The sequence below is a fragment of the Bos mutus genome, chromosome 8 (assembly GCF_027580195.1).
Source record: "Bos mutus isolate GX-2022 chromosome 8, NWIPB_WYAK_1.1, whole genome shotgun sequence".
Classification (NCBI taxonomy): Eukaryota; Metazoa; Chordata; class Mammalia; order Artiodactyla; family Bovidae; genus Bos; species Bos mutus.
The window spans coordinates 100,557,325-100,581,229 of NC_091624.1; the positions used below are offsets into that span (position 1 = coordinate 100,557,325).

Here is a 23,905-nt window from a genome sequence, read left to right on the forward strand (position 1 = left end):
GGCTGCACCGATTTACATCTCAACAGTGTACAACAATGTCCTTTTCTCCACGTTCTTGACAGTATTTGTTATTTATAGAATTTTTGATGATAACCATGTGACAGGTATGAGGTGATACCTCACTGCTGTTTGGATTAGCTTTTCTCTAATAATTAGCAATGTTGAGCATCTTTATCATGCGCCTGTTTGCTATCTGTATGTCTTCTTTAGAAACATGCCTATTCAGGTCTTCAGCCCATTTTTGATTGGGTTGTTTAGAGTTTTGGGGTTTTTTGTTTTTGTTTTTTTTTCCAGACATTGAGTTGTATGAGCTGTTTGTGTAGTTTGGGTATTAACCTCTTGACAGTCATATCATTTGCAAATATTTCCTTCCACTCCAAAAGTTGTCTTTGCATTTTGTCAATGATTGCCTTTCCTGTACAAAAGCTTTTGAATTTAATTAGATACCATTTGTTTGCTTCTGCTTTTTATTTTTTTTGTTTTAGAAGACAGATCCAAAAACCACTGCTAGGATTTATGTATAAGAGTGTTCTGCCTGTGTTCTCTACTAGGAGTTTATAGTTTCAGGTCTTACATTTAGATTTTTAATCCATTTTGAGTGTTTTGTGGGTTTTTTGTATATGGTGTTAGAGAATGTTCTAATTTCATCAATTTACATGTAACTGTCCAGTGTTTCCAGAACCACTTATCAAAAAGACTCTCTTCTCTCCATTGTATATTCTTGTCTTCTTTGTCATAGATCAGTTGACCATGTGTGCACGGGCTTATTCCTGAGCTCTCTATCCTGCTGATTTATGTGACTGTTTTTATGCCAATGCCATGCTATTTTGATTACTGTAGCTTTGTAGTATAGTATGAAGTCTTGGAAGGTAATATCTCCAGCTTTGTTCTTTTTTCTCAAGCTTGCTTTGGCAATTCAGGGTCTTCTATGGTTTCAAATAAATTTTAAGATTACTTGCTCCAGTTCTGTGAAAAATGTCACAGGTATTTTGATAGGAGTTATATTAAATCTATAGATTGCTTTGGGTGGTATGGCCATGTTAACAATATTGATTCTTCCAGTTTAGAAGCATAGGTAGTCTTTCCATTTCTTTGTATCACCTTCAATTTCCTTCAAAAATGTCTTATAGTTTTCAGAGTATAGGTCTTCCACCTCCCCGGTTAAGTTTATTCCTAGGTATTTTATTCTTTCCAATGTGTTGGAAAGTTTTATGCCAGTTAGAATATCCTGTTCTCTGAAGTACAAAAGTATGAAATTTTTGAGGTTGAGGCACATCATTTTCCACAACAAAATCATATAATGTTTGAAACATTTCCAAACATCCATTTTCAAGATGTTCTCGCCACAGGAAGAATTCTTTTGAAAAGCAGGTATTTTCTCTCATTGATAAAATGTCACCTTTGCTTTGAAGAATAATAAATTTAAAACAAGAGCTGCCAGTGTCACAGAAAAGGTTAGTGAATTTAGAACACTTGTTAAAAAAGAAAAATGTGTAACTCAATTTTAGCCATTTTAAACAAAAGAATATACAAAGGTAGAGATGTCATATATTCAAATGTGCTGAGAAAATGTAGCTCTGCAGCTTTGTCTGTAACTAGCATAGTTTTACTCATAACCCCAACTACTTTGTGGATAAAAACTAACTCAAATTTCAATCTAATTACATATTTAATAAAATTTGGTAATTACTCATCTTTAAAATGGACCATTCTTTGCCTCAAGATGACCAGAAAACTTCTTGTGATATAAAAGATTTTCATGGTCCCTCTCTTTTTCACAAAGTTTGAGACGATTCTACTGTTAAAGTCCATGATTTGTCACAGTAACCACATCAGTGACCTCCTGTGGCACTTTACAACCTGCTGACTTCAATTCTCTCCTATGCTGGGCTGACAGTGAATGAATTTCACATGTGCAGCTAACATTCTAGTCTCACCCCAGAATTATTTTCTCTTCCAATCACAGCAACTGCCCCATCAGTGGTTAGTTATAGGCATAAAATATCGTTCTTAAAGAATGCATTTCCCACGTGACTACAGCTGACAGTCACACGTCCCGCTGTGTGTTCCATAACCTGTTCCATATGCATCACAGAGGCCTCGTAGCTTCAATGTCCAGTTTCACTGGACATTTTGCCAGTGGCAGACGACTTCGCTTTTGTGAGTGAATATTTGTCCATTGTCGGGAATTCAGGGACCACATGCCCCACCTTTCCCCTTCACCAAAAGAAAAAATGCTGTTTTGTTTTTTAAAAAAAATAAATAGAGACGAGAAAGCATCAGTTGTAATGATAAGAAAGTACAGAACAAAAAGCAAAAGAGGAAAAAAAATGATCACGAGTAGGGTTATTTAAACCCTTTCTCCTGACCAGGGCTACTCTGCAGCAAATGTAGAGCCTAATCTCTCTGAAGAGCTCTGAAAATGGGTTATTTTAGTTCCCTAGTCAGAATCTAATGCAACTGAATGCAATTCACCTTTTAAAAAATTTTTCTTTTCTGTGTCTTTTGTTCTCAAGGACCCACAGTAATGAACTGGATACCCAAAGTAGAGCTATTATGTTTAAAATGCTCAAATGACTAGGCCTACATATGGTCTTAAAATATTTGAGTCTTTGGAGGAAATTAAAACATACTGGAAGGTTAGAAGGGGTTTCCAAAAGAATGACATTTTCACCCTAAATCAAAGATTCTTGGCCTGCCATAACCACAAACTTTGGGTCTTATTCTCACCATATGTGAAATATTTTGACTGTTTCTCACTATGACAAAAATTGAAATTTAATTTCAAACAATGAAGTAGAAATGACATTTACCAAATTATAAGAAAACACAATCTTCATATACTCTTCATACAGCACTTTTCAATCTTAAAATTGAAGATCCTCTGACTGCAAGTAGAGTTCAAACCAAAACCTAGTGTGACACCTCTGGCAGGTGGGACTTTTTTGACATCACTGAGAACAGTCTTCAGTAAAGTTGATCAATCTATGTATTTACTAGCATGACTGTTTTCTGTCATACGGTAGAGTTTCCATACATCTTTATTTCTCAAGCCTGTTTAAAGGTGAGAATATTCAGTTTAACAGACTTGTGCTGAGCTCCTGCTTTGTGCAAAGACTTGGTTTCAGTTTTGTTAGAGTTTCAAAAATGAAGCGGTCCCTACCTTTAAGAGTTTCTTAGGGGAAGAAGAGATAAATTCATTTTTTTTAATGCTGAAAAAGTCAACGATTTAAGAGATACTAAGTATTTAAAGAACTGTTCCAAAATTCTAAATTATTAAATTGTAACATTTAGTTAGCAGAATAATCCAGGTTGAAAGTTATATCCACTTTTCTCCTTCGGTCAAAATTAAAGTTTCTATAGGTTGAAAATACAGAAGTAAGGTGTATAAGGAAGTAAAAAAGACAAATGGGGTAAGAATACTTAACTGTTAACTAGGCTTGTAACCCATGAATAAATACAGTCTACCTCTTGCCATTTTAAAAGGACAAAAGGGGGAGGAGGGTAGAGCCTAAGAGGGAAAGAATCTTTTTATTTACTGACTCAAATGCATTCTTTTTTATAGCTGAGTAATATTCCATTGTATATATGAACCACAATTTCTGTATCCATTCATCTGGGGTTTTTTTAGTATATATTTATTTTTAATTGATTGATGATTGGTTTAAAATATAGGTTTGATTTCTGTCCTGCATCAGCATGAATTAACCATAGGTGTACATATCTCTTCTACTCTTGAATCTCCCCCCTACCTCCCGCCTATTCTCACCCCTCTAGGTTATTACAGAGCCCCAGTTTGAGTTCCCTGAGCCATACAGCTAATTCCCATCGGCTGTCTGTTTGTTAGTGTATATGCATCCATGCTACTCTCTCCATTCATCCCGCTCTCTCCCTCTTTTCCTCCACCCTTGTCCATAAGTCTGTTCTCTATGTCTGCTTCTCCACTGCTGCTCTGTGAACAGATTCGGCAATACCATCCTTCTAGATTCCATATATATGTGTTAAAATACGATATTGTTTTTCTTTTTCTGACTTACTTCACTCTGTAAAATAGGCTGTAGGTTCATCAACCTCATTAGAACTGATTCAAATGTGTTCCTCTTTATGGCTGAGTAATATTTCCATTGTATTTATGTACCACATCTTCTTTATGCATTCATCTGTCGATGGACATCTAGGTTGCTTCCATGCCTTGGCTATATTTACAATGAATATTAGGGTACATGTGTCTTTTTCAGTTTTGGTTTCTTCAGGGTATATGCCTACAAGTGGTATTGTTCCCTGGTGGCTCAGACGGTAAATCGTCTGTCTACAATGCGGTAGACCCGGGTTCGATCCCTGGGTTGGGAAGATCCCCTGGAGAAGGAAATGCCAATCCACTCCAGGACTATTGCCTGGAAAATCCCATGGACAGAGGAGCCTGGTAGGCTACAGTCCATGGGGTTGCAAAGAGTCAGACACGACTGAGCGACTTCATTTCACATAATGGTTTTATTCCTAGTTTTTTAAGGAATCCTCATACTGTCTTCCATAGTGGCTGGATCAATTTACATTTCCACCTAGGGGCTGAATTTTTAATGACAGGACCTCAGGACAGCGCTGAGGTTGAACCATCAGGAGCCACTATCTGACTGCAGATCAGTCAGATCCAGACACTGGACCCAAGATGCACAATCTCTCAGTGCCAAGTTCACACTATAGAACCAGACCAATCCCTAAACCAGAAAGCCAATCTCTCCTTCTGCATTCAAACCATGACTCATTCCAAAACAAAGTTAAGGCTACCTAGAAATATGCAAACACTTAATAAGAGAAAATACATCCAAAATAAAAAGATGAGGCAAAGAGCAAATAAAATTAAGAAAGCAAGATGGCTTTGGGAGTAAAGTCAGCCCACAAAGCAGAGCAGGGGGTCCTGTGTTCTTTCTTGAGTAGCCTCCTCGCAGCCAGAATAGAGGCAAACACAGTGAGGTACATGGTGCGCGGCCACCATCCTGGTGTCAAGATACCAAAGAAGCTGAGCAACAGTCAGATGTTTCAGAAAAGTATCAGGCTGGGGAGACACATTCCCCTAACTCTAGGAAAACTTGATAGCTTGTTCCCCAGACAAGACCCAAGACCCAGTGACATGGCTAGAGAGTCCCTTACACAATCTCCTGCTTCACAGTCTCTTGTGTCAACTCCCTGGTCGGTGCAACAGAGCTGCTCCTCTGTGCCCACTTTATGGTGCTCATACTACTCTTTCACTGACATATGAAGTGTTACTGATGATATGAGGTGTCTGAGAACACTTAAACCAACTCCTTGTGTGAGTCTTAGGCCCATTCTGTCCTGTCTCCTTTATTTACTTGTTCTTAAATCTCATCAGACTGGTAAAACTCAGTATGCAACATATTAGGCAAAATGCACCAGCTATGAACTAGGTAGATGATTCCCCAAAAGCAGCAGCAGAGCCTTCAAGCCATCGGGGATCTTAGCACAGGTTAAACGAAGAAGAGTGGCCCAAGATATAAATACTCTACAAGGAGTCTTACCACCAACAGCAAGACAGACTTGCAGCTTCTGCACAAAAAAAAGAGCACACCTCACCCAACAGTAATTCAGCAAATGGGAATGTGTTCTAAGGAAGAAATGTAAAACAAGAAAGAAATAGCAAGTACGTTCAAACATATCCGTTGTCAAAGATGTCTGTGTTGTTTATAGTTATTTATTTTTAAAGAACTTGAAACAGCCTAAATGTCCAAGAATTGGGAAACTGATAAGTAAACTATTGTGTCAACTCAATGCTATATTATATTATCACTCAAATGATGTTTAAGAAAATTTTGTTGCACCATACAAAGGCTCATGATGCAATTTACATCATATAGAAATTTGTGTATATATATATTAAAATCTCCACGTTTGGAGAAAAGTTCCTATGCATAGGATTAAAAGGTTGAAAGGAAAATCAATCAAATGCACACACAAAAAAAATGCCTTAGAATGATAAGACTATGGGTGACTTTTTTTCTTTTATCTATTTCCAAACTTTCTTTTATTGTGGTTATATCAGTCTCATCATAAAATATGTACAAATAAATTAAAACATCCAAGTTAACATAAAAATTATGAAACATATCAAACAACTTTTTCAATTGTTATCTATAGATAGGTAATTAGAGAGACAGTGATAGAGATCATGAGAGGTCTGTGCTCAAAAGGATATAAGAGAATCTTTCCCTGGAAATCAGTTGAAACAAAGAGGAGGAGTAAGAAGATGTAGCAGGGAAAAGGTCCTTCAATAGTGAACGGGGGCAAAAAAAAACCAAAAGCTACATAATGCGTGTCCTATTATTACAACAGTTCTCCCATGATGTTGATAAAAGCAAGGTGCAGCAATCAACTGTGCCACAGCCTAGACCAAACAATAATAGATAGTCATCATTTCTAAACCTCTCTCCAAAGTCATTTTTCAACACAATCTCTCCTAAATCCTTCATGGCATCAGAGTGGTTCGGAAGTCCCACATTCCACCAGAGACTTGCTTCTGGGAGAGTTGAAAGATGTTCAGATGTACAATAAAAGATAATGAAAAGATAATGCCTGATCCTGCCTGATTCAATTCCTAGCCTTTAAATGCCATACCTGCCAGTGAAAGGGGGGGGAAAAAGTTCTGTCCATCTGTTGTATTTTTGCCTGCTCCATTAAATGCATCTATTTTACGTACGGTCTTGAGACTTGATACTATTCATAGAAATTTAAACAGACCTTGTATTTGTTTTCTAGGGCTGTCATAATAAATACTACTGACTAAGTGGCTTAAACAACAGAAATTTATTTCTTCACAGTTGTAGAGGCTAGAAGTTCAAGATCAAAGTGTCAATTGGGTTAGTTTATTTCAAAGTCTCTTTCCTTGGCTTACAGATGGCCGTCTTTTTCTGGTATTTTCACATGATCTTCCCCCGTGCATTTCCGAGTCCGAATCTCTTAAGGACGCTAGTCATATTTAGGTTAGGGCCCACCCACATAACTTCATTTTACCTTAAGTACATCTTTAGAAGGCTCTGTGTCCAAATGCAGTCACATTCTGAGGTACTGGGGGTTATGGTTTCAACATAGGAATTTGGGCGGGTTGTGGGGGAGGTTACAGTTCCATCCATACAGTCCTGAATCCTGCGTTCTGGAAGCTCTTCATCTAAAACATAAACTAACATGAATGAACAAAAACCAAATTAAGTAAGCACTGAGGAAGCCCTGGACTCTGCTGTTTGGGGTGGAATTAGCACTGGTATTATGTGGGGCTTTGTGTGCTGTGATCCATTTTCCCTTAGACCATCTGAATCATGTAACGAGCCATGTCACAGAGGAGTTCGAGTCTTGCTCTTCTGAATCTAACCTCATGACCTGACACCAGGAGCTCTCAGATCCTCCTTGTGGGGCCCTTAACCGGTCATGTAGCTGATCTTTGATTCTCCCAGAGCAGATCTTACAAACTGATAAAGGGAGCGTGATTTAAAGACTCTGTGAAGACCTCCAGCCATCAACTGCATGCACAGTCCTCCTCTCTGCTAGGGGCTAGAGGAAACCAAGGCAAGGCCGCCTGGAGGGTTTGTCCACGCTTGCAAACAGCCCTGAGACTGCTCAGAATCAGCAGAAGGGAGGAGGTTACTCTCACGATACACACATTAGGTGTCTGCTGAATTCACAGTTATTACAGGTGAGACAAAGTGAAAAGGAAAATACCCTCAGCTTCTAACAGGTTAGAGGACTTGACAGCCTGGCCACGAGCACTCCTCCAGAAGAAATTCGCATTGGGCTCATGCTTTTCCCCTCCAGGGAACAAGCCGCAATACATTTTCCCCAAGTCTCATGGCCCTAGCTTTTTATCTTGACTGCAACAGTCTTTCACTGATAGATAGCTATCACATTTAAAGAAAATATTTAAATTATGATTTTAAACAAAAGATATTTTGCCTGCAAACTACTCATTTTCCAAAGCCTCATCAAAAAGACATCTGAATTTGTGACTGTTAGGAGGATCCACATTACGAATTTTCTCAAGGCAAGTTTTCTCCCCCTTCTGCCAATCCAGTATCATGTCTCCCTCCCTATCCTCAAAAAATCAATTTTCAGAAATAAATTTAGGTGTAAATCAAAAGGTATGCCTGTAGCTTGTCATTTCAATCAATAAAGCGACAAGCATTTGTTAAACGCTTCCTATGTGCCTAGCCATGTTCTAAGTGCTTGGAGACACAAAAGCAGCACAACGAATCTCTCCGGATCTTTTTAAAACTATCTGTCACACTGAAAATGTCTCAAAGGTGCCAAAGGAAAAAGAGACACAGAACTTCAGGAAGCTTTTTTCCTTTGTGAGCCTTTGAAACTCATGTAAAATACTACAGAAGAGCTTTTGAAACTTAGATTCTTAAACAGGGGAAAAAACAGTTTGGCCTGAGGTTTGAAAGAGAGGTTGTTACAGCTACTATGAGGCATTCTTCAGGGAAAATAGTTCTTTCGGTGTTTATGAGTTCTTCACTTGAAAGGTAGCATCTAGCTGGCTGACACTGTGGGTGTTTGGGCAACACTTCCATATGTTTCTGGAAGGCAGTTTTAAATCACAAGAACATAGACAAACACAGAGAGGACAGCAGACATCAGAGACAGAGAAGACCTTGCTGGCTTATACACAGAATAAAACTATGTATGTCAGAGGCAGAGCTGCTCTAAGCCCTCATTAGTGGAGGCAGGAGGCCAGGGTAGCCCTCATTTCGAGATGATAATCCCAGAAACCGTCTTCTCTACCATAATTTTTAAATCCAAAGGTCAGAATGGTACCACCTCAAGAGTCTGACACAAATAAAGCAGTTAGTTCAAGACCCAAGACTATCAAGTAGATGAGGTTTAAAGATGGGTGATTCATTGAAATCGAATTCAGGCATCCCTTGTTTTGTACAGACCCAAGATGGACAAACTGCAGTTACTATGGTTTAGTTAAACAACATCAGTCATTCAATACAACAATTCAAATTTCAGTGACCACCATTTAGTAACTCAAGTCATCGCATAAGATACAAACTTTGCTGCTAAACTTCCCTCCACAAATCGCAACGTAACAGATGGCCGTCACACTCAGCCACCACTCACATCACTTCTTTCCAAGTCTGCCAGTGACTGGCCACTGCACATTCGTTGCTTATTTATTTCACAGACAGTAAACAGTAGAGTTGTATGGGCTCCTTGTCTCCCAGAGATAAATTAATGAAGCAGTTTACAAAAAAAGATTAACTGCAGGAAAGAAACAAAAAGTGGTAACACTGAAAGTGAAATTGGCTGCAAGTAGAAGATCTGAAAAATGGCAAAAGAAAGGAGATCCAGGCTTCCATGAGGCTCTGGTCTAAACTATAGTGACAAGATTCAGTGAATATAAAAAACCAAGGTAAAGTTGCTCCCACATATTTTAGTTTAAACTGTATCAGTAGAAGCAACAGAAAGCCAATTATGGTTGAAATGGAGCACTTACTTCTACTATGGATTGAGACTGCAAGAAAAAATCATTCAAATCAGGTCAGCCAGCATTCAGACCAAACGGTAAAGTTAGCTGCCATATGAAAAGAAAACAGTAATTAAAGGGAGACCAGAAAAGAATCTCTCACTGCCAGTAAAAGTTTCCATCATTTCATATGTTGGCATGAACTGACTAATGTTACACTATCTGATGAAGTGTTAACACAAATAAAGATGCTGCTGTGAAATTCGAATCCAGATTGCAAGGGTTAGTTAAAGCAGGTAGTTATGACGCTTTCAGATATGAAAGTGGCTGTGACAAAAGCGTATCAGTAAAAAAAAAAAAAAAAAAACCTAAGGTTAAGAGAACTCTCAGACCTTTCATGACATTAAAAGCACAAAGGATAAAATGTTGAAAGCTGATTCAAACTTAAAAAAAGATTATGACAATTTGCCAAGGCATAAAAAAGTTCCCTGGTAGCTCAGCTGGTAAAGAATCCGCCTGCAATACAGGAGACCTGGGTTCGATCCCTGGGTTGGGAGGATCCCGGAGAAGGGAAAGGCTACCCACTCCAGTATTCTGGCCTGGAGAATTCCATGGACTGTATAGTCCCGTGGGGTCACAAAGAGTCGGACATGACTGAGCGACTTTTACTCACTTCAGAGTACTGATAGATGTTACAACGTGGAGGAGCCTTGAGATATCATGCTAATTGAAAGAAGCCAGTCACAGAAGACTACATACTCTATAATTCCACCAACATGAAATGTCCAGAAGGGGTAGCTCTATAAATACATAAAGTAGATTGCTGTTTGCTTAGGGATGGGGGAAGGTGGAATGGGAGGGTGGTAGCTACAGGGTATGGGGCCATCTGTTTAATCATGTCAGAGGCTTTATGGGGGGAGGGTGGGAGGGCCAGAGGGAGAGTGAGAGGCAAGGCAATCTACAAATAAATGAATTTATCAAATTTACTAGTAAGTTTTTTCGGTGTGACTGAAGCAATGAAATTAAAAGATGCTTGCTCCTTGGAAGAAAAGCTATTACAAAGCTCGACAAGCATATTAAAAAGAAGAGACATCACTTTGCCAACAAAGGTCCTATATAGTCAAAGCTATGGTTTTTCCAGTAGTCATGTACGGATGAGAGCTGAACCATAAAGAAGGCTGAGGGCTGAAGAACTGATGCTTTCGAATTGTGGTGCTGGATAAGAATCTTGAGAGTCTCTTGGACAGCAGGGAAATCAACCCTAAATATTCATTGGAAGGACTGATGCTGAAACTGAAGCTCCAATATTTTGACCACCTGATATGAAGAGTCAACTTATTAGAAAAGACCCTGATGCTGGGAAAGACTGAGGGCAGGAGGAGAAGGGGATGAGAGAGGGTGAAATGGTTGGATGGTATCACTGACTTAATGGACATGAGTTTGAGCAAACTCAGGGAGATACTGAAGGACAGGGAAGTCTGGCGTGCTGCAATTCATGGGATGGCAAAGAGTTGGACAGGACTTGGCAACTCAACAACAACAACCAGTAAACAAGGTTAATAGACAACAAAAATAAACTATAAGGGAATGAGATCTGAAAAACGATACAATAGTAACTCTCATCTCCCTCCTCCCCTGCTGCTGCTGCTGCTGCTGCTAAGTCACGTTAGTCGTGTCCAACTCTGTGTGACCCCATAGACAGCAGCCCACCAGGCTCCACCATCCCTGGGATTCTCCAGGCAAGAACACTGGAGTGGGTTGCCATTTCCTTCTCCAATGCATGAAAGTGAAAAGTGAAAGGGAAGTCGCTCAGTCGTGTCCGACTCTAGCGACCCCATGGACTGCAGCCTGCCAGACTCCTCCATCCATGGGATTCTCCAGGCAAGAGTACTGGAGTGGGGTGCCATTGCCTTCTCCAGGGGAACTTCCCAACCCAGGAATTAAACCTAGGTCTCCCACATTGTGGGCAGATGCTTTACCAACTGAGCTACGCAGGAAACTCCTCTCCCCAATGCAGCTCAGATTTGCTTTCTTTACGTAGTCATCTGATGATGAATTTAACACCCTGAAGGAAGTCACATGGCCTATATTTAAATAACTGAACTCCCGTTTATCCAACAAACAAGAGTACATGCAGGTATTCCTTTTAGACGGGCCTTCGGAACAGCTGTTCGGGCATTTAGCTGTGAGGAAACCCAACACCCCAGATGCCACAATAGTTTCAGGCACATCTTCCTGAGTTCTGGGAGAGAAGAAAGGAAGCTAACTCATACAGCAGATACAATCCACAAGCTCACATTCAGTCACCTTTATTTTCAAGGGCCACTGATTCTGTAAGGAGACCTTCTTGGGCCTGGCGGAGAGGCTCTCAGAAGTGTAAACAAAAGGTTAAGAGCTAGAGGTCAAGAAGCCTGGTTGGTGAGCCTCAGAACTTGATGGAGAGACTGCTCTAAAGACTGTTGGCACTTCTCTTCCACTGCTGCGTCAATGACTGTTTGGAAAAATGATTATTAACAAAGGGTTATTAATGCCGTTAATAGATAATGAACATAGAAGTATCAATCCAAAAGACCTCTAAGACCCAAAATACAAGTGGAGAACAACACCAAACAGACTTTACAGAAAAACATAGTAATACAAATGTTTCATAACCATCTGAAAACAACAACAACCATCCATTGCCTGGGGTAGAAATCAAAATTAAAATTAAAATGAGTTATCTGCTTTGCCAAACACATTAGCAGAATTTTTTTAAATAATAATTTTCACACACAGAAAGAGAGATGGGCACCCTTGTATCTACTGGGGAGTGTGTTAATATATCCTCAAAAGCTGTGGAAGACTAAGAGTAAAAAAGAAATTCAAACAAGGCTAATTCTAGTCTAAGTGCCATCAGGGGACACGTGCTGTGGGGATGGGGGTTAATATATCCTAGGCCACCTCATGTCTAAGTAAGTTGAAATAGCTCTTACTTGAAATAAGTACAGCCCTCCAGCTACAACGAATAGGAAGACTACTATCTTCCTTTGTGCTGTTGACCTGGCTTTTCAGTCAGGAACCAGGAACGACCTTAAAAGAGAGCTAAATCTACTGGCAAACTGTTAGAAAGAAGAGTTTGGTAGAACACATTTCAGAATTCAGACTGAAAACATACTCTCTATACAGCCCTCCAGCACACCCGCCTGCCATACCCACACCCACACATACACACATTCACTCTTTTTCTGTTTCTTTCCTTTACTTTCAAAACATACCTCCTCCTAATCCTTTTTTTTTTTTTTTTGTGGGATTTTAGTTCCCCGACCAGGGAGTGAACTCAGGCCACCGCAGTGAAAGCATGGAGAGCCCTAACCACTGGACCACCTGGGAATTCCCTCAATCCTCTAACTTCTTTGCAGCTACTTTCCCCTCTCTGCCAGCTAATCTTCCTCTGTCTGCCCCTTAAATACCCACAAAGGTTGGTATCCCTGCCTTTCTCCTCTTTAAGCTTTACACATTCTTGTTGAGTGGTCTCAGATTCTTCTGTTGCTTCAAGAACTATCTCTACGCTGCTGCTGCTGCTGCTGCTAAGTCGCTTCAGTCTCGTCTGACTCTGTGCAACCCCATAGACGGCAGCCCACCAGGCTCCGCCATCCCTGGGATTCTCCAGGCAAGAACACTGGAGTGGGCTGCCATTTCCTTCTCCAACGCATGAAAGTGAAAAGTGCTATGCTAACAACTTCCAAATCCAAACCTCCAAACCTTCATGAACTTTCCTCAAAAACTACTGCATCTATAGTTTTTGTATTGCCTTCAAATGTACACATCTAAAATGGAATTTTCCTTTCTTACCTCATCTCACCTACTTTTTATCTTATATTTATTCATTCATTCATTCATCCAACAAACAGTTACCAAATTGGCAGCTATTTTGAGCATTCATTCTTCCGAACTAGGCTGTTGAGAACCAACCTTCGTTATTCTCAGCCCTTCTCCTGTTCAGGTCAAGGAACACACAGTGCAATGGCTTAAGTCCAAAACCTTGAGATTCAGTTAAACTTGAATTCCTGGAATGCTGAGGCCAAAGAATATTCTGGAAATAGACTTTCTAATTACCAGAGAACCCGAGGCCCCTTTCTAGATCAGGCTTTTAATGAATTCCAATTTACTCTTCCTTTGATTTGAGACCTTTTAAAGCCTGAAGGTCATCTTATCCCCCCAAATTCTCATTGCAGAGTCCTTTTGAGATCGAGTGTATACTGAGGCCGTAAATTGGGCTCCTGAACCCACTGCTGATGCCAATCACTTTTTCTCTCCTCCCTCGCCTCATCCTGGCCATTGTTGGTCCAGATTCCCACTGGCCGTCTTCCCGTATCTCCCAGTGCTGTCCTCAGGCAAACACTCTCCTCATCTAGGGGGACTCGGAAAATCGTGGCTGTTGAGATTCAGAACCTGTGCTCCTAACAGTGAACAGTGATCATCGGCAGCATCTTTGAAGGATGAGGAAAGGGGTCCCTCGGGCCAGTGTGAAGCTCAATCGTAGTCCAGCATCATGGCTGTTGGGCCCTGAGCAGTTCTCAAAATTGAATTTGGAGTGAGTAATCACCGGCTGAAAAGCAACGTGTAATTTTCACCAAGTGGAGTGAGTGGACTGTGGGCAGCTTCTCCCCTCGGGTGGCCGCCCAGCCCCTGCACCCTGCAAGTGCACAGCCGAGAAAGGAAGGGTTCCAGATAGGGCTCCGGGTGACCTCTGAGGGTCCCAGAAGGATGCACTACTGCTCAGAAAGCCTCCTGGAATGCCAAGATGTGGGACATTTAAAAGCCAAGATGATCCCCCCTCACTTCACTTGCAGGTGTCTCTGCATGGGGATAACCCCAAACTGACCAAGTCAACCTGGTCACCTGGAAGACAGACGAGGGAATGGATGGGTCAGCTGACGGGAGTGGGCAGCGCAGCAAAGCCCAGCATCTGTGGAGCACAGCACAGCTCTGGTCCTTCTCTCAAGGTCAGCATCCACTGTCAGACCCGAAACAGAGACTCATGGCGCCCCCTGGTGGCAGCTGTCGGGATCCTGCGAGGTGCGAGCTCAAGAGGAACGAAGCCTCCCTCTCTGACCCTAAAGAGCTTCCCAGGTGGCTCAGTGGTAAAGAATCTGCCTGCAGTGCAGGAGACACAGGTTTGATCCCTGGGTTGGGAAGATCCCCTGGAGAAGCAAACGGCAACCCACTCCAGTATTCTTGCCTGGAGAATCCCATGGTCAGAGGAGCCTGGTGGGCTGCAGTACACGGGGTCACGAAGGGTCAGACACACTGAGCTCACAAGAAAGCAAGCAAGGCTGACTCTACAGGCGTGAAGCTGGCTAGTCTCAAATGCCGATGCCACCAGACGGCCTCAGGAAAGGGAGCAAATCCTGGAGGGCGGGGTGGGGGGCAAGAGGGAACAGATTTCTCCCGACAGAAGTAGGCTTCAAATTGAGAAGGGGCGGAGGACTTCCCCTCCCTGCTCCCAATGCAGGGAGGCCCAGGTTCTACGCCTGGTCAAGGAAATAGATCCTGCCTGATGCAGTGAAATCCTTTGCAGCCAAATAAAATATTAAAAGTAGAAAAATGAAAACAGATTTAGAAGGGGTGTCGCTGGGTCCCCTACGAGGAAGATCTGACCCATAGGTCCCCGTGTGTGCTCAGTCGTGTACAGCTCTTTGCAACCCCATGGACTGTAGCCTGCCAGGGTCCTCTGTTCATGGGATTCTCCAGGCAAGAATACTGAAGTGGGATGCCATTTCCTACTCCAGGGGGTTTTCCCGACCCAGGGATCGAGCCTGTGTCTCTTATGTCTTCTGCATTGGCAGGCGGGTTCTTTACCACTTGCGCCACACAAAAAATGAGGCCAAAGGCAGGAGCTATTCCAAGAATGGGGCGATGGAAGCTGGATAAATAAATATGAAAAATGGTTCCTTGAGGAACCCGTGAACTCAAGGGGAAAAATCCAAGGCAGTGCCTGAGTAAAGCGGCACTAAATACCCAAGCCTGGCTTATCTTCATTTTCACCCTGGGTTTCTCCTCCATGTGACAGGGTCAAGAGAGGCCGAGACATTTCCAGAAACTTCCCAGAGAGAATTATCAAACTGTTGGCTAGCTTTAATTTTTGCCACCCACAAATGGATGCTTTTACGCACACACCAAGTAAGAGAATGATTTGCCGGGCTCCAGAAAACCACAGGATATTGTTTTAAAGAATGATATCTCATTCACTCCAGGCAGGTGATAAGGGGCGCAGGCTTGAATTTGGGGGACGAATACCTTCCTTTGATGCTGTCAGGGCATCTCTGTGATGTAGTCCATGTACACAAAGTCCTTCACAAAGAGGGCAAAAGTCTCTTCGTGGACATGAGGCTGGAGTAAGTAATTCACCTGTCACCTCCACCACTGTGATGTGCCTGCTTGGCGGTCAGACTGGGTCGAGTGCTCTTTTTTATTGAATTGGGCACCGAAGGGTCTGGAGATCAAGAGGAGATTATAGAACATCTGGTACCAGTGGAAGACCACTGTCTTTATTCCTTTGATGTTGGAGGCAACATGCATGCTAAGTCACTTCAGTCGTGTCTGACCCTTTGCGACCCTATGGACTGTACCCCACCAGGTGCCTCTGTCTATGGGATTCTCCAGGCAAGAACACTGGAGTGGGTTGCCATGCCCTCCTCCAGGGGATCTTCCTGACCCAGGGATCGAACACACATCTCTTAAGTCTCCTGCACTGGCAGATGGATTCTTTACCACCAGCGCCACCTGGGAAGCCCTGAGGCAAGAGGTGAGGGCAAGAAATATGCTGACCTGTCTTCCTCCCCTTTCTGTGGCCTGAATACCTCTCCCCACCTTTGCAATGGACTTGACCTGGCTGAAGGCAAGCGTTGACCATTAGAGAGCAAGAGTGGTGGGGGTGGGGCAGGAGGCACCATCATGGCCCACCCCCACCCAACTCTGATCAATGTCACCCTCTGGGAGGATTGTGCACGAGGGGTTGAGGTATCTCAGAGGCAAACAAAGAGTTCATTATTAACCTGGTACATTTGTTCCACAGGGCCCAGTGTTTACTTGCTATCTTATTGACGGATTTGGTAATCGTCAGTTCTGTTAATAAGTTCTGCAGACCTGAGTCCTCGAGTTGTCTTTAGAGCTATTTAACATTGCTATTTCCTGGGTTTGCCAACCCATCCTGTCACAGAGAGAAAACACCGGGCAAATGCTCATTGTGAGAAGGCACTGGGGCAGGGGCTTGGACCCCAGAGTCAGACTTGGGTTTGATCCCAATTCTGCATTTCTGCAAATAAGTGGTTCTTATTATGTCTATGCTCCCCAGGTGGCACTAGTGGTAAAGAACTCAGCTGCCAATGCAGGAGACAGAAGAGACACACGTTTAGTCCCTGAGTGGGGAAGATCCCCTGGAGGAGGAGGGCATGGTGACCCACTCCAGTATTCTTGCCTGAAGAGTCCCATGGGCAGAGGAGTCTGGCGGGCCACAGTCCATGGGGCTGCAAGGGGTGGGATACCACTGAGCAACCAGGCACACACTTTACGTCTACACCCACACTCGCAATTACCTCTCCTCGGTCCACTTCCTGTCTGAACCTCTTGCTCAGCTGTGGATGCGACTCTGGGAATCTGTTTGTTGTGGAGTTTCCATTCCTTTGGAGGCACACACAAAAAGCAATTTTATTCATTCTGACCACTGTTCTGTCCCTTGATAATAGCTCCAGCAGATTGTTCTACTTCTTGAAAATCTCACAGGTAATAAAAGGATCCGAATACTTTGGAATGTCACTCTCCTGTCCAAAACCAAGCTCTGTCTCTCCCCCATCAGAGGAGGAGGTTGGGGGGCACAAATCCGAGCAGAGTTGGGAGGGGCAGACTCCGTGACCCTGTAACCTCAGGAGAGACGATGCCAGGAGCCTGGGGAGGCCTGAGCCGAGTGACTGTCTGTCATCCCCATCTCCACCAGTTGGTGGCGCACTCTCTCTGCACGCTCCGGGTGGGGGCCGGGGGTGCTTCTTGGCTCCCACCGCTCCCCTATTCCCTGCTACTTTTCAGGCCAGTGCTGCAACCCGGGGTCCCCTCCTGTAGTCTCTGTGGGCTACAAGGAACTAGGATGTGGTCTTCTCCCCTCTAGGCCTTCTTGGTCACAGGGCACTTCTCTGATGAAAGCTACCCCTGGCAGATTTCCTGCTGTGGGGGAAATAACCCCTGCCCTCCAGGTAACTGTGGAGGCCTCCTGGGATTACACAGAACAATTGGCCCAGGGGGTAGAGAACTGTGGCTGGCCCCGGGTTCCTGGTTACAGTTGCCCAGACTGCACACTGCACACATCTGGTGTCACTTCACCTCACGGTCATCAGAGACGATATCACAAGTTTCTGGCAGAAGGCAGTCAAGGGTCGACATAAAGTGTCATTCGCACCACCACCACGCCCTCACCAGGCAGAGGTCAAGCCCTCTCTTCTCAGAACATCAAGTCCTGCTCCCTGTCTGCCACAAAGATCCTAGAAGCCAGAAACCAAGAGCCCATTATCCACAGACCTCCAGCCGGAAGATCCCCAGTGGGTCTCATCCAGCACTTTGGTGACCTCATCTCCTGCCTCAGGCTTGCCAGGGCCTCAGGCTGAGATTTCTATCGGGGATGGAGGGACGTCCAAGGACCCTCAAACCAAGCCACCATGCAAAGAGGGAAACAGGAGAGGGAAAGGGGCATCCAGTGAAACTCAGAGTCAGATTCAGTTTCTGTCTTTATTTATTTTTTTGGCTTTTATTGTTCCATCGCTCAGTTATGTCCAATTCCTTGTGACCCCATGGACAGCAGCACGCCAAGCTTCCCTGTCCATTACCAACTTCCAGAGCTTGCTCAAACTTATGTTCATGGAGTCAATGATGCCATCCAACCATCTCATCCGCCATGGTCTTCTTCTCCTGCCCTCAGTCTTCCCCAGGTGGTATTTTTGGCTGCGCTGGGTCTTCATTGCTGCATGTGGGCTCTCTCTAGTAGCAACAAGCGGGGTCTACTCTAGTTGTGGTGCCTGGGTTTTTCGTTGTGGTGGCTCCTCTTGTTGCGGAGCATGGGCTCTAAGCACGTGTGCTCAGTATCTGTGGTGCACAGGCTTAGCTGCCCTGTGGCATGTGGGATCTTCTGGGCCAGGTATCAACCCATGTTCCCCGTGTTAGCAGGTGAACTCTTAACCACTGGAACACCAAGGACGTCCTAGGCTCTGTCTTTTAAGGGCCAAGTCTAGAATTTAAAGGAGGTTGCATAAAAAGAAGCAACAATTGGGTATAGTGACTTCCAACATCCAGCAGCATCATGGAAAATAAAATAATTTGTGAAATGTAATAAGTGACATTAATATCATATATAATATACAGTTACAGTCATTTTAGCAAATGCCTTCTGAACCATAACCCTAATTAATGTGTATCTGTAAGTGAATCACACACACCTTCCTCTGAATTTCCCTGATAGTAATACTAAAGTACTAGCTTCTGTGGACATAAGCTTGCTGTCTGTGTGGTGAGGGTGCTTGTAACTTAAGAGAGACAAGGAAAAGTAAACTAAGAATATTTTAAGCTTTTAATTTACATGTGGATTTTGTTATAGACCTGAGGTGCACCCAGATGGTTTTTATTTTCCTTTGATGTATGTTTGAACAGGATTCTTTAGGTTCATAAATGGAAAGGCTTCTTACTGTGAAGAGAAGTATCTCAGTTAGTCAGTGCCACCTGCTGGCAATCTGTGGGTGCTGCAGGCCAGCTATATTTCCGAATGAGGGATGAAATGTTTAGTTGCCAAGTTGGATCTGATTCTTTTGCCACCCCATGGGCTGTTACCCTCCAGGCTCCTCTGTCCATGAGATTCTCCAGGCAAGAATACTGGAGTGGGTTACCATTTGCTTCTCCAGGGGATCTTCCTGACCCAGCAATCGAACCTGCATCTGCTGCATTGGTGGTGGATTCTCTATCACTGAGACACCTGAGAAGCCCCGAGGGGTGAATAGTTATCAGGAAAAATCCAGGCAGAAGAGAAATTCTTAAGGTCGATGGAAGGATATAAAGGTTGTGTAGAACAGACAGTAACCAAACAGTGCCACAGTCAAGAAGGTTTCGCAGGGATTCTAAGCTCTCACAATTAAAAGAAAATAACCTCATTTTGCTTTTTGGGGGGAGTACATTTTCCAGAAGGAAAATATCAATTATGTATTAAAATAACTGGTATGCCTTATTTTTACCCCATATGCACCCTAATTTTCAATGTATTCCTTCAGGAGATCACCATAACCTCAAATCAGAGTACACATCTGCTTTATAATAAAATGGAAAAGGTTCGTTTTTCAGAAATGTGTTTTAGTTGGCACATCTCTTCCTAAAAGCAGAAAATCCTTAACTGAGCCAACTTCATCATCCCACTCCTTTTATTCTCAATTATATGAGACTATACCATCTTAGTATTCATTGGAAAAGACTCTGATGCTGGGAGGGATTGGGGGCAGGATGAGATGGCTGGATGGCATCACCGACTCGATGGACGTGAGTTTGAATGAACTCCGGGAGTTGGTGATGGACAGGGAGGCCTGGCGTGCTGCAGTTCATGGGGTCGCAAAGAGTCGGACACGACTGAGCGACTGAACCTAACTGAACTGAACTGATACCATCTTAGATATTGGTTTTTCTTTTCTCTTTTTTTTTTCCATATCCAAATGAAGACATGTGGGGGTTAAAACAAACAAACAAACAAAACAACCTGCGTAAGGAGGACACACCAGGACCTCCCTGGTGGTCCAGTGGTCCAGACTCCACACTTCCAATACAGGGGGCGAGGGTTTGATCCCTCATTAGTGAACTAAAAGGGGCTTCTCTGGGGCTCAGCAGGAAAGAATCTGCCTGCCAATGCAGGAGATGTGGGTTTGATCCCTGGGTCAGGCAGATCCCCTGGACAAGAGAATGGTAACTCACTCCAGTATTCTTGCCCTGGACAATTCCATGGACAGAAGAACCTGGTGGGAGTAACCCGGCAGTGTCCTTTCGCTTCGGACCTGTTTCCGTGCACGGTGGTGGCCGGAGGCTTTCCAGGTGAGGAAATGGCATTTGTGAAGAGTGGATGGTTGCTGCGACAGAGTACTATTTTGAAGCGCTGGAAGAAGAATTGGTTTGACCTGTGGTCAGATGGTCACCTGATCTATTATGATGACCAGACTCGGCAGAGTGTAGAAGATAAGGTCCACATGCCAGTGGACTGCATCAACATTCGCATGGGGCATGAGTGTCGGGATATTCAACCACCAGATGGGAAGCCAAAAGACCGTATGCTGCAGATTGTTTGCCGAGATGGAAAAACCATCAGTCTTTGTGCAGAAAGCACAGGTGATTGTTTGGCCTGGAAGTTTACACTCCAGGATTCCAGGACAAACACAGCTTATGTTGGCTCAGAAGTCATGTATGATGAGACAGCTGTGGCTTCCTCCCCACCTCCTTACACAGCGTATGCGGCACCGACCCCTGAGGCATATGGCTATGGTCCATACAGTGGTGCATACCCACCAGGAACTCAAGTTGTCTATGCTGCAAATGGACAGGCTTATGCTGTACCCTATCAGTACCCGTATGCAGGGCTTTATGGACAGCAGCCTGCCAACCAAGTCATCATTCGTGAGCGGTACCGAGACAACAACAGCGACCTGGCGCTGGGCATGCTGGCCGGAGCAGCCACAGGCATGGCCCTGGCGTCTCTGTTCTGGGTCTTCTAGAGTCCGTGGAACCTCGGCGTGCATAGCTTCTGATACCCCGGGTGCAATAATATGATTTGCAGGGCATTTCTGTTTGTTATAAATGTTTTTAGTAATAGGTTTAATAGTTCTTTTGAAAGTAGTGACAAAATGCTTATAAGTACATAGAAGTACTGCAGAGAACGCTTCGGACTGCTGTTTAGCTAAAATGTGGACTCTGTGGCGGCACTGGCTCATTCGAGGGGTTTCCTTATAAAACTCTCGCAATACTTTATTTAAACACACCTGTTTTGAAAGGCCATTTTGTTTTTAGAGTTAGGCCTTACTTCTTAAGGGATAATTTTAGTGTTTTGCTGGTAACATGGTGATATATGAGTGAGTGAATGGCCGTGGCAAGAAAAACTGCAGTTTTTTTCGTTTAATGTCAGACTTTGAAACCTCAGACCAGAACTGGCTGCATGTTACTTCAGGAGTTATAGGCTGGAACCTTCCTTAGGCAGCGGTGTGATATCCCACAGCCTCTGGGGCTCCAGCAAAGCTGACTGCTCAGGACGATGGATGGGATGACAGTTTCCCCCCTTGAAAATGATGCTTTTTCATTTTATTCTTATTTGTTTTTGGTAGTGATACTTGGAAAGCATCCCAAATTAGGAGTAGACTTGAGTGTCAACATTTTAGGGCTTTATCATTTAAAACTTGAAGAAGGCACAACAACTACAAAAAGGTGTGTGGAGGTAGATTTATCGTTTTCAGAGGCATCAGGGTTTTAGTGTTTGCTTTGGGCATTTTTTATTGCCACTTCAGCCTACTTATAGCTTATTTTTCTACTTGTTGAGAAAGTATTATTAAAAGAATGGTGAGGAAAGTGAAATGAGAGCCATAGTTGCAGTGTTCCTGTTCCAGGGGATTGGGCTGCACGAAGGATGTGTTTCACGTCCTTCTGAAGGCTGTTGATGAGCCCATCTCCTGTCTTGTGTAGGACTGGGCACTGTTGCTGCCCCTGAGCTCTGTGCTGCATGGTGGGGGAAACTCAGGTTATAGATGGGAATTTCGGCCCAGAGACATGAATGACCTGCTCAAGATACCTTTCCACCTGACCAGGACACCGGCCTTGCTTTTATTTCTGACTTTAGTGTCACAGAGAAGCTTGAACCATTTAATTTTGAGCCCCAATTTATATGTGAAGCTCTGAAAAACCAAGGGTCCTGCATTTCTGTAATTTTCTTATTTCTTTAGCTATGTAAATTTTAAAACTTCAGTTGTTCCAGTTTTCTGTCCCGCATGTTTTAAAAAAAATGTACATTTACAAAGGCACATTGAAGGTCTCTGCACCTATACTCCATGTGGCCATGTTTCCATAAAATACACTCCTGGTAGCACAAATTCTGTTTTTATTTTATGTGGCCAGTTACAGACACAGTCTTTTGTTTCACTTATCAGTCCACTCCACCTCTAAGGCAGACTTAAATAGATCTATCTCCGTATGAAAACCAGATGCCAAATGAACGTTGTGGTGACCACAGGTCTGTTTCCCTCGCCAATTCTACTGTACTTGGTGACACTGGAGAGTCTGTTTCCAGCTGAAAAGAAATACACTTGGCTGTCGTGTCTTTGGATGTGTCATGTGGTGGAAAGTTGCCACATGTGATGTATGACAATACTGCTTTTGATGGTTAAAAATGTTACTTATTTTACATCATATGTAATCAGAATAGCTTTGTTCAGATGGTAATCATTATTCAAGCTGTATCCTTTACAAGCAAAATACTAAACTCAGTTTTTAATGTTGCACTGGAATGTTAATTTTGAAATAGGAATTACTGGAACCACAGATACTGAGTTATGTCACTGAAATGCCCTTGAAGGAGGTGGTCTCCCTGTGTTCTGCCCCCTGACAGAGTGGGGGGACCTGTGGACTGAAGTCCTGTCATACATGTGCTCCCCCATCTCCAGTCCCTGTCCCTAGCTGGGCAAGCCACACTGGGCAACTGTAGTTGAGTCTGGAAGTTCACTGTCCCTAGTGACTTCATCCTGAGAGGAAATGCGTGCTCAGCATAAAAACGGGCTGAGATGCTTCATTTCCCTGGCTCCAGTTCTCATAGATGCCAATCTTTTGGTCACCTCGCTTAGGTAGTCCTAAATCAAGAAGTTAGGTGAGTTGGAAGGAACTTGTTCACTTTAACTGAAGTAAAATGTTTAGTCAGCATTTTATTTCCATGTGCACTTTTAAATAGTTGGCCGTTGATGTTGCACACATGCCAGTCTGCTTGTTTCTTAGCTGTGTGCATTTAATTTCTTAAGTTAACTTCAAGGTTAGATTTAAAGAGAAGGGAGAGATGAGCGACTGTGTTTCAGATCAACATTGATGAAGTGGGCCGGACCGGGATGCAAGATCTGGATCATGGGAGAAGTTCCTGCCATTGATACAGAATGACCCACGTTTGTTTTCTACATTAATTGTGATTCTGTGTGATCTTTTTCTCCTTCCCAAGTTTATAGACACCGGCATGGAATGCAGTTCCATTTTTTTTCCCCTCAGGTTGGTATTTTCTTTTCTCTTCTGATTGCTTGCCTGTCTCCAGTATTCTGTTGTGTCCTCTGAACCAGTTTTTCCCTGTATATGCAAATTGTATGTTTATAAGTGAAAATGTTAATACATTAAATGATTGTTAACCTTAAAGCATAAAAAAAA

At 43.2% G+C, this 23,905-nt stretch overlaps 1 protein-coding gene across 3 annotated transcripts; it reads left to right on the top strand.

The window, feature by feature from the left end:
• Window positions 1–20,497: 20,497 nt before the first annotated feature.
• Window positions 20,498–23,877, top strand: LOC102280274 (pleckstrin homology domain-containing family B member 2-like). 3 transcript variants are annotated; one of them, XM_070375988.1, is made up of 2 exons: window positions 20,498–20,991; window positions 21,098–23,877. In XM_070375988.1, the coding sequence occupies exons 1-2, from the start codon at window positions 20,569–20,571 to the stop codon at window positions 21,287–21,289; spliced, it is 615 nt and encodes a 204-aa protein (XP_070232089.1). In that variant the 5' UTR covers window positions 20,498–20,568; the 3' UTR covers window positions 21,290–23,877. The 3 variants fall into 3 exon arrangements, with proteins under 3 accessions (XP_070232089.1, XP_070232090.1, XP_070232088.1); XM_070375989.1 differs by having other exon boundaries at window positions 20,498–20,870; window positions 20,992–23,877; XM_070375987.1 differs by having other exon boundaries at window positions 20,498–23,877.
• Window positions 23,878–23,905: the final 28 nt, after the last annotated feature.